Source organism: Cyberlindnera jadinii (assembly GCF_001661405.1).
Source record: "Cyberlindnera jadinii NRRL Y-1542 unplaced genomic scaffold CYBJAscaffold_22, whole genome shotgun sequence".
Classification (NCBI taxonomy): Eukaryota; Fungi; Ascomycota; class Saccharomycetes; order Phaffomycetales; family Wickerhamomycetaceae; genus Williopsis; species Williopsis jadinii.
The window spans coordinates 1-11,207 of NW_017963673.1; the positions used below are offsets into that span (position 1 = coordinate 1).

The 11,207-nt window shown below is 41.2% G+C and overlaps 3 protein-coding genes across 3 annotated transcripts in view; all 3 read left to right on the forward strand.

The window, feature by feature from the left end:
• The first annotated feature begins 2 nt into the window (after positions 1-2).
• On the forward strand, positions 3-464 carry CYBJADRAFT_169737 (uncharacterized protein). Its single transcript, XM_020215909.1, has one exon. It carries the CDS (start codon positions 39-41, stop codon positions 426-428), a length of 390 nt encoding a protein of 129 aa, XP_020068021.1. The 5' UTR covers positions 3-38; the 3' UTR covers positions 429-464.
• A 2,595-nt stretch (positions 465-3,059) lies between these two features.
• CYBJADRAFT_175499 (uncharacterized protein) lies at positions 3,060-4,434 on the forward strand (the record flags this gene model as incomplete). The annotated part of the gene is made up of 3 exons (XM_020216711.1): positions 3,060-3,355; positions 3,424-3,553; positions 3,688-4,434. The coding sequence occupies 3 exons, from the start codon at positions 3,060-3,062 to the stop codon at positions 4,432-4,434; spliced, it is 1,173 nt and encodes a 390-aa protein (XP_020068022.1).
• A 4,462-nt stretch (positions 4,435-8,896) lies between these two features.
• Positions 8,897-11,207, forward strand: part of CYBJADRAFT_192285 (uncharacterized protein) — a 4,676-nt gene continuing 2,365 nt past the window's right edge. Inside the window, exon 1 of the mRNA XM_020217437.1 lies at positions 8,897-11,203. Within this exon, the coding sequence (XP_020068023.1) occupies positions 8,905-11,203 (2,299 nt within the window). The 5' untranslated portion in view covers positions 8,897-8,904. The remainder of the gene's footprint in view (positions 11,204-11,207) is intronic.

An 11,207-nucleotide genomic window follows, 5' to 3' on the forward strand; every position in this document is an offset into this window, starting at 1 on the left:
AGAGCCCGCTGAAGGGTCCTATGAGATCTACGAGGAGCATGGTAGCATTGGTTACCAACTGGGTGGGTGGAAAGGTACCGAAACACTACAATGGCCCAAACCATGGTGGATACCGTACAACTGCATCTGTACGTAATCCCTCCAGGTGGCCCTCGCTATATAAAACTGACTCTGTCAACAGCACCAGACTAAGAAGTGACAGGTGTTCAGTCCTGTATCGACGCCAGTTGAAACATAGGCAAGTCATTGTGGAAGTCAGCGAAGCCTGCCGATATGGTGCTGGCTTGACCAGAGCACAGCATCATATGGGGCTCACCTTTCCAATCAACAGTACCCACACATCCATTCAGCGTTCTGACTTCTGGAAACAGCACCTGATAAACCAACAATCTTCAACAACTGCTTCTGTGCTAATAGTACCTCCTTGACGATAATGTAGCAGCAGTGCTGTCAATTTGACCAGAATATAACAGCACTCGCATGCTATCTTCAACATCGTAGCAGTACTCAGTTATAGAACCATCCACACCTTCACTGTGACCATCCCAGTATCCTCATCCATGCTTGAGAGCAACCACACCAGGCTAAAGCTGTCCAGACTTTCACCGTGTGATCATTCTGCAACAGGGTCTCACTAAGAACTCTGGAGCCTGTCCCACCAGTCAGATGTCCATGTTTCTAACTGGAAACTCATCGTTCAGAGCGAAACCCCCATCAACCATCGAAGTCATGGATACATCACTTGAGTGAAGGACTGAATGGTAGAAAGAGAGAAGGATTGAAAGAGAGGAATTGAGATAAATACCAAACATATCACACAAAAGTGCTTTTGTAACTAATACACATCTTTGTACTACGAATAACGCATAGATGAACATTCCGTCACCGGAACTGATGTCATAATTACAACAGAGAGATATATTAAGATAGTCTTCCAGCCTTAGGAGGCTCTCATCCTCGTGAGTTCTCTTGGTAGGGCCCTTTTTGTCCATACACCAACATGGCCCAAAATTAAGTGTTCGGATTAGAACATTTTCTAAGATACATTTACTCACTAATAAGCAATAGCTGGTGCTATTCCATCAATCATTTGCAGATAAAAGCTTCCTCAATAAAGAATGAATGAGCATCTACTATTTAAAATGAGACTGATAGAATGATACTAATAAAAATAGCACGCCATCCTTCATATTTCCCCAAATTATATCAAACTTTAGCCAACACTCCAACTAAGAGAGCTGCAAAGTATGGGAATGTCATCTTCAATACAGCTTGAGAAGTAACCATTCATAGTTTGTATTGTGTAATTCAGAAAAATGAACTAATTTGCTTATATCTTAACAAGGAAACAAAATTAAGAAACCCTAAGACTAACATACACTAGAACTAATCTCTATCATCTTATATACCGACTCTTGAATTGCTTGGATAAGCTTTCCCATAAATTTGGTGGCATGATAGCTCAAGAAAATGGTCAAGAGAAGTTTGCAGAAACTTATACACTAGATCCAGGATTAGCTACAAATCGTCATTTTGAATTTCTTAGAGGTGTTCTTCAAAACGATGAAGAATTTAATAAACTTGATGACTACATTAGCAAGATTGGTGATTGTCTCTCTCAACACAATCGTTATTCACATCTGTTATATATCGCTAGAGAAATTGTTCAACAAGAAACAACAGAGATGGGATTAACCAGGGAAGAAACTATTGTTGAGTCTATCAATATTGAACCGACAGCACCAACAAATCCAGCACATAGTACTTCTTCATTACCAGAGGTTAAAGAGTTTGCCTTGGTGGGCAGAAGCAAAAACAACAGAACATACTTCGATTTCAGTACGTATAAAAGACAGATCTACAGGTGGCTTCACTTTTATCAATACTATGTACAAGAGTGTTTTTCGATCTTTGAGATGTCCTCTTTTAATAAATAAAGGACGAGACAATTCTTTTCCATACTAACAGGACATAGATTAGTACCATTCTAGCTATCCACGCCATACACAGGCTTGTAACGACATATACGAAATCTTACACTACAGTTTTCGAAGACTCTTTAGGCGTTGATTTCGTGAGTTTCAAAAAATCATCATCCTAATTAAGCTGAGGGACCAAGCAGACCACACAGCACAAGTTGATTGCGAAGGAAGCGCTAGTTTGAGGTTTACCGGAACGTTAGCGAAGGTCCAAGTCGTGTTCATCATACCGAAGCACTACAGATCAACTTGTAAAGGGCATTAAATATCTCTTTTCCACTGTCGAGGCAAAAGGTTGAGCCATTTCAAACGTGACCATCGCGCTTTAGGTGTCCGAAAAACAGCATAAAATGTAGTACAAAATTACTAGGCAAAAGCATTCGCAAAACTAGCTAAAATAGAATGATTGGAGAGGTAGAAAGGTTTGATTTTGTTAGTATGTAGTTTTTACGGTATATACCTGAAGTCCTTGTTAAATTTTGGATAATAAGAAACAATTTTTTCTTGAATTAACAAGAAAATGCAAGAATAATGCAAGAAAATGAAAAGGAATAATTTGAACTAAAATATAAACTGGAACATGTATAAGTAAAAAAAAGGAATATATATAAGATTCCCATTTTTCCATTAAAAATCTCTGATAATGCTATTGGAAACTTGAAATATTATGGATCCTTTGAACTTTTTACCCTACTAATTTAGTGCAATTAGGTGAATTACCATTGGCATCTGTGGTCCCAAATCTTTTCATCTACACACCACACCTAAACCTCGTGGTCAAAACAATAACGCCGACGCTAAACAAATTCCAAGAGGGAGAATAAACGAGTCAATGGACCAAACAACAGATACGCGTAGCTAACGTAATTCATCTTCAACCATAATGTCTCTACCAGACCAGAGCCTTTTTGTTCAGCAATATCCTTGGATGATTAATATGCTCGCTTGTGTGAAGAAGAAAATACCAGCTTCACCAATGACAGAGCAAAGGATCCTAAAGGAACATCTAAACGAATAAAACCATCATTTCAAGCATGAATTGAGCTGTTAAACGATCTTGAAAACAGCCTTTCTTTCAATATGTGGAATCTATTAAGTGATTTGAGAAGACTCTTTGTCGAATTCAACATTTTACAACAATTGGAAGATGCCATAAGTGATCAATCTGAGGATAGTCCTGCAGCAGACTCTCAGGGTAAAAAGTTGGTGCTGAAGAATCTGACAGTTCTCTCTAATAAGAAGAGGACTGTACAGGTGGGTGACAGGAAGCTAAAGTTCAGCGCTGACAAATCAACAAAGTGGTTGAAAGCTACTGTAAAGTCCTCAGAGCTGACTTCAGCACTCCATTTAATATCCCATTCACAGGATGAAATCAAGTGCGGCTACTTCTCCAACTCAATTGATGACAAACTCTATGAAAGTTTGGTACTAACACTCTCATTAGATGCTTGCCATTTGCCTTTATAAAACAGTCAGGGATACAAAGAGGATTTTCTTACATTATACACTATTGTTTGCCAGCCTGGCTCCAAGAGACTTGTTCCTCTGAGTATGATGTTTTTAAAGAACGTAGAGTGTGTATTAGAATGGTTCACCTTCCTGTACACATTTTCCAAGAAGAATGGTGGATCACATTGGAAGAAATTACGAGAATCTCTGCAATTACACGATGATAGTACCAGTGACGTGAGAATTCCCCCCATTACAGATTATATCAGATCAGGATAACGGTATCAAGAAGGCCTTAGATGTGTTGGAAGCCCAGTATGATGTTCTGATTGAGAGCTTCGCATGCTCCAAACATGTCAAGACAAATCTCTTCCTTTACACAATCGTAAAGCTTAGAAGGGTTATGCAACATAGAGTTTTCTGGTTGATATTTGAATCTGATCCAGAAAAGGTCCCACCAATCCAAGAAAGAATGAAGGGGCCTTTCTTTGAGAGGCATAAGACGGACAAAGTCAACAGTACTTATAATCTCATCTCCAACACGCAAGACTGTGCTAGAGGTCTTCAACTTTACAATTCGGTGACTCCAATGCTTGATATCGTGACATCCAACCATTGTGAGATTTTGAATGCAGGGATGGACGCATTTAGACGATTGAACCCAACCAATCTCATAATCGAAGTGCTGTTGATGCAGTGTGAGAAGGTGAAAATCACAGAGTCTGTGACATTTGATTGGAATAAAATGAGACAGATTGGAGATGAAGATGAAATGAATGACACGAGCGACCCTGATGATGATGGAAGAACCGGAAGATATCGAGATACTCAAAACTATGGCTCTTTGTTGTATTCAACAAATTTCATCACTTCTTCTTGTTTAAATAGCAAAGAGACTAGTGTAATTGTTAATAGGAGCCTACCTGGAACACAAATGACGACTCACAAGCATAGTGTATCGTGGGACTGTGATTTGGTTCTTCAGGAGCTTTCAAAAGTGTTGTAAATTATGCGAAGAAGAAGATGAGAAGACGTGATTCGTTTGTCAACGTTCGTGCTTATGTTTATCATCAATTACAACTCTGAAGAGCCGTTGTTACTGAAAAACGTTGCACTATATCAAAAGAGGTGAAAATGGAAGTAAAAGTCTACGTACAGCTGTTCCCATTGTCATAATCAAGCGTATACATTCTTCGAATGTCCTCATATTACTCGTGTGAAGATGAGAAGGCCCTCAACGGCCACGCCCCCTTATCCCATCAATGCCCTGACTTGCCAAAGAGGTGCTCTATGAAGATAGTAGAAAGAAGAACTCCAGTCACTGCCCATCAGGATTCAGATACCAGAGCTGTTTTTTAAAGGCCAATAGATGTATCATACGGAAGACGGCGTCTCAAACTTCCAGGCCAGCGGTGAAGAAATTCAACAAAGAGGTTCTACTGAAGACAGTGCAAGTGTTAAAAGATCATCACGACACTTTGTAGCACCTCAAAGAGAACACAAGAACAACCAGGGAAACGTACAAGCTTCCAATAGAATTCCTTCCGCAGCTGAGAAGAAGAGAGGACGAGGACGGCCGAGGAAGTCAGAACAGAAGAGCAATCACAAGACTAAAAAGCTTATGAAAGAAGCTGAGGCAGGTAAAATGAACCTGCATCCAACATAAGATAACTTTCGTACAGACTCATCACAGAACACTATAATGATCAATGTGCTTTTGATAGTTCTTCAGTTGTATTATCCAACCATATTTTACCAGAAGAGCCCGGCTGTTTCCCTCCTGTATCCATAGAAACAAACTGCTACTGCCTCATTCCTGCTCACTACTACTAAACATACCGCATATTATTGCATAAGGCAGCAAGTACCAGGCAAGCCATTCGCGTGAAGAAATTCTGCTACGATCAACAAACGCGTTTATTTTGTTGTTAATACGCCGTCCTGCACCATGATTTAGCCGTAGGTATCCACCCCTTCAATGAAGCCTTATGAATGAGTCCATTGTACCCAATAGCCACCCAGCGACCGTTACGCAGTGCCTACCAGATTACGGCCATAGTTGTGCAAAATGCTCGCTTTGGTGTCTTGTATTAAGCAGCTGTAGTTCTCAAATACTTCCTGCGAATTTGATACACAATTTAAGGCAGGGTTTGAGGGAAGCCTTGGTTATTGTAGGCTGCAATATCGTGCTTCCTGAAACAGCATTGGTTTGTTAATCTAGAGATTATCCTCTCTTATCAATCCTCAGATTAGAAAGTAGTTGTCAAAGTCCAATTGAGCTGTGCCCGACCTTTTAGTTACGCTGCAAGCCTTTAGGGTTAAGGATTTTTAAGAGCTATACGAGGTTGGGGATTAAACCGTATTAAGTTCAACAAAAAGATAAACAAGAAGTTCAGATTTCAATGTAAGTAAAAGAATAATCTTCCAATGACAGTTCTTTTTCAGTACTACATACCTCCAGAAGCGCGTTTCAACATACAATGTCTAGTAAATGTTGATGTTCATTGAGGGATGCTTTTTGTAGCTGGCTTGAAACGTCAACATAAAGGAGGGAGAATGTATCACTATGCGTTGTTGCAGATACATTTGGGTTTCAGGCTCAGATCGCCAAACAGGCATAACTTTGAACTTTGCCGCACTTGCCTAATCTTATGCGTGCTGAAGATCTTCACACGTCTGCCTCATATTCTCGCTGTGAGATAACCACAGAGCATCTTAGTAAAACGCTTTAAGGGCTTGATTCCGTGCTGAGCTCCACCATCGGATGATACATACATGAAGTTAAATGTGCCGTTTTTCTAGAGTTCCATTTGGGCGTTGTTTCTAGCAGTCTGTGTGATTGAGGTTAGACAAAAGTAGAATAGGAACTGCAATACATACGTACATTGTACGAAGTATCGTCATCAGAACAACTGGATGATCGAAACACTTGCCCTCTTTTGCACTATTGCTCATTCTGGCCTATAGTCACCACTTTCACTTAGTGTTGGGCATGTCAATACCACCGATTGTCGAAAGCTGGAACATTCAGGGTACAACGAGAATCCAGGAAAATCCTCAAACATCAACTGAATGTTTCTGCATTTACTGATCGACAAAAACCACGGTTTCCATATATTATCGAGCGATGTGAGCTAAACGCTAGAGTATGGAAATTAAAGACGTGTGATACCAAGCACATAGTAGTTGGCTTTCCTGACAACCACTTCTAGTCGCAAAGCTTCTCAGATAGTTTCAAAAATAACCCAACAATTGTACTAAGAGCCATCTACTTCGAAAATTTCCATTAATGATCAAAACTCGACAATAATTGTTCAGTCGAGACTCCTATGAACTATGATACTGAGCGCGTAGGCCTTAAGTTGCGTAGTAGTGAAAGTGCTGGAAGGTTGGTGATGACTACAAATTTGCTAAGGCGTCTTGTGGGACATTTTCCGCGAGCATAACATTGTGAAGTGTAAAGCCTCACATATAATGTGCAGATATCACATTCCACAGATATCCATCGTAGACTGTGACTTCGCATACAAGGCGTGCTTACGTTTGTAAGTTTAGGGTAATACCGTATTGTTCGTTTGTGTTGGAGCCCAACAGTTGCATTTGTTAGGCAAGCCATAATAAACCAAAATCACAATGCAAAAACTACAACAAAATGTATCGCCAACGAACTTGCTGCAAAGATCACAATTCAAATACTAATACACATCTTTCTGTTTCTCTAAATAACCCCAAAGAGACGCTCAGTTACAGCGACAGTGTGGAAAGTTCAACATGGAAACCTTCAATTGAAAAGCAGGATACTTGAGAGAAGAGAATGTGTTCAAGGTTTCAGTACTTCATACTCAAAAGGGGCCAACGTCGATCAGCGAGTAGTGGGAGCTGTCCCCAGCCTTTCCATTTGTTGTTGGTTCATTTAATACACGTCTATTGCCAGCCTATTGGACATCTAATACACTTAACAGGTAACCAACCACTTAGTTCCACTTACACAGTGTGACGCATTACTTGTGCTAGAATAAACATGAAACATATTCTTTCAGAATGCGCTTCTCGGCTATCTTGTACTAGAATAAACAAGAAACATATTCTTTCAGAATGCGCTTCCCGGCTATCTTGTACTTCATAAAGCTTACAGAGTTAACAGGACATAGCATAATACAATCCTTATATGAAAAGAAGCCGTGTGTGATGTACAGCTCAATAGAATTGTAATTCCCTTTTTGGAATAGAACCTTTCCTGCACCATTTTTTTGGGAAATACTACATATGTTTGGCGATGTACGTCTTTGTCTCACTTATGGCATCTTCTGCATAATGCAAAATTCTTTTCAGTGCCGTTTTTTGATCGGATGAGGAACCTCGGATCGATCGTCGGCAAACCTTTTAACGAACGATTTCTATTCTCCCTTGGTTGTGCCCATAGAGAGAGAGATTCAATAGTCAAACCACCTAAACTAGCTCCGTAGATCACACATTCTTCGTCTTTTCTATTTCTTAATAAGCGCACTAGCTTGTACTGAACCTCACATGCTCTCGCCTACAATATGATGCGCAAAGTTTACACGGGTTCCAAAACTGGTGATAGACATGGCAAGTTGTTAATCTTGCATTGCTGATACAACGGTGAAGTACTTGCGGGAATTTTACGGGCGCAAATAGTCTGTGGGTATTGAGCCAATTGAAAGCTGAGCTTGACCTCCTAGATTTGCTTGTCAGATCACACAGCCTCGAATTTCTCACGCGTTTGGTGTGCCCCATTTATAGGTTATAGTACTATAGAAATAGAGGGTCTAAAGCACAAGGAGCTAAAGAAACAATGTCCAGAGAGGGTAAAGGCATCAATGAAGCTATAGGCTGATAAGCATTGTGGCATCGTATGATTCCCCGTGTGAAAAATCAAATACCTTCTCCAAACAGCCTCACAAGCGTGGTATGTGGTAATTGCTTTACTTTCATAGTCCTCCAGAACATCAGTGCCTAGTGTAAATCCATATAATACGGACCGAGCATGCCTTATTTGTTACAATAAAAGGCAAACAAAGAACGTATCCCATACATTGGCCTTCATTCATGTTTTTCGGGTATGCAGAAATTGCGTATAATACACGCCTCTATGTACATTCACAAGAAATCTTCTCGTTACATTTGCCCACCATACATGGGAAGGGAGAAGATGCGCCTGCTTCTATGCACATTCCGGTCGTCGAGTGTCAGATCTGACAGCCCGTGTTTCTCATATCTAGGGTTCCATGCTGTAAGTTGGAGATGTAGGGCTCTAGAATGTGCATCGTGATTTTGGGTCCTTATTGGGCATCTCGTATGCATAACTGCTAGCTACATTCTATATTTCATTGGAACGTTTCTTATTCCAGAAACTCCCAAAATAGTATATAAGTTTCCAATATCTTTCTCAGTTTCCTCATGTTTCAGAGAGGACTCCTTTCTGTTTCTTCACAGAGTCACTGGTTAAGGGAGTATGAAGTTTCTCACAAGTGTGCTTTCCACCTTTCTTTTGGCAGCATCATGTGTGTGTGCAAAAGAGGTTGATGGTGTTTTCACCTCAGTGAACCGGATCGCCAAGTCCAGGCAATACCAATCATCGACACAGATTCCTTTTGACTGGTATGACGTCGAAGTGGGATGGACCATCGACACAAGCAAAATCGACACTGGTGATACCTTCAGTTTGACCATGCCATATGTCTATCAAGTGAGAATTCTGAACAACGGTGTTTTGCGTACTTACTTTGATATCACCAGTGATGATAAAGTCATTGCCTCTTGTGAAGTTGACAATGCGGGTGGAAGATCCCTTGAGACTACCGTCACCTGTACTTTGACTGCTGATCTCTCCTCATACACAACCTTTTCCGGTACTGCTGATTTCCTCATTGTCTTCGACGCTGGTGGAAGAACAGAGACCATCGACTGTGCTAAAAAATGGACTGCTGGCTCGAACGGCGTCACTCTCAACGGTGATCTAACCTCCCATGTCTCGTTTTCAGGTATCAACACCAGTGGACGTCAATTCATTTCCAGAATTACCATGAGAGGTGACACCTTCTATTACTACGCTGCTCCAGCACAGTTGTGTAGAGGTGGTGCCATCTCCAGTGGTACTTTCACCTTTGAGATTGAAGACTTCGGTTATGAACTCAAGCTTGAAGATGTTGAGGCTCACTACACTAACCAATTCAACTCTTTTGGTTTCCCAACTTCATACAACAACTTGGCCATTACTTCGAAAACATTGAGCGGAAACAAGAGAAGAGTCACTGTCCAATTCGGCGCTATTCCAGCAGGCTCGCGTTTTTGGTTCTCGGATTACAGCAATAAGCTTGATCAAAGCTACAAATTTTACACTGTTGTTGACGACATAAAAGTTGTCTGTCAAGGTAGAGGCATAGATGGTGCACGTGAAATTACAAGGTTGACTCCAGTGAGGGGTTGTGCTGGAGGTGATGGTGATGGTGTTCAAAAGCCTGTTACAATCACCACAACTAGCACATGGACTGAATGTAGTACAGCAACAAGATTTGTTACAGGTACTAGTTCCACGGTTACCCAAATCGTTGTCCTACCAACGACTGTTTGTCCATCAACTAGTGCCACTCCATCGACCACTGCTATTCCATCTTCCAGCGCTGTTCCTTCTACCAGTGTCATTCCATCAACTAGTACTGTCCCAAGTTCCTCTGATGTTTCATCCTCTTCAGTATTTGAATCAACAACTGCTTTAGCGCCGGACTCTACTGTTTCATCCGTTTCATCTTCTTCTGAGGCTTCATCTTCTTCTGAAGGTTCATTCTCTGAGATTCCAGCCTCCTCTGAGATTCCAGCCTCCTCTGAGATTCCATCCTCCTCTGAGATTCCATCTTCGTCTGAGACTCCATCTTCTTCTGAAGTTGCATCTTCTTCTGAGATTCCATCTTCTTCTGAGATTCCATCATCTGCTGAAGGTCCATCATCGTCTGAGATTCCATCATCTGCTGAGATTCCATCATCCCCTGAAGGTCCATCTTCTTCTGAGATTCCATACTCTTCTGAGGGTCTGTCTTCTTCTGAGATTCCATCATCCGCTGAAGTTGCATCTTCTTCTGAGATTCCATCCCCATCTGAAGTTCCATCTTCATCCAAAGGTCTGTCTTCTGAAGTTGTGTCCTCTTCACCATTTGTATCAACGACTACTTTAGCACCGGCCTCCACCATTTCATCGGTTCCATCCTCTGCTGAAGGTCCATCCTCTGCTGAAGGACCATCTTCGTCTGAGATTCCATCCTCTTCTGAGATTCCATCCTCTTCTGAGATTCCATCATCTGCTGAGATTCCATCATCTGCTGAAGGTCCATCTTCTTCTGAAGTTGTATCTTCCTCTGAGATTCCATCTTCTTCTGAGATTCCATCATCTGCTGAAGGTCCATCATCTGCTGAAGTTCCATCTTCTTCTGAAGGTCCATCTTCTTCTGAGATTCCATACTCTTCTGAAGTTCCGTTCTCTTCTGAGATTCAATCCTCATCTGAAGTTGCATCTTCTTCTGATATTCCATACTCTTCTGAGGGTCTGTCTTCTTCTGAGATTCCATCTTCCTCCGAAGTTGCATCTTCTTCTGAGATTCCATCATCTGCTGAAGTTGTATCTTCGTCTGAGATTCCATCTCCTTCTGAGGGTTTGTCTTCTTCTGAAGTTGCATCCTCTTCTGAGATTCCATCATCTGCTGAGATTCCATCATCTGCTGAAGTTCCATCCTCATCTGAAATTCCATCTTCATCCGAAGGTCT

What these genes read in the sequence shown, in the direction of transcription:
- CYBJADRAFT_169737 (XM_020215909.1), top strand. Translation starts at nt 39, where the DNA reads ATGGTAGCATTGGTTACCAACTGGGTGGGTGGAAAGGTACCGAAACAC.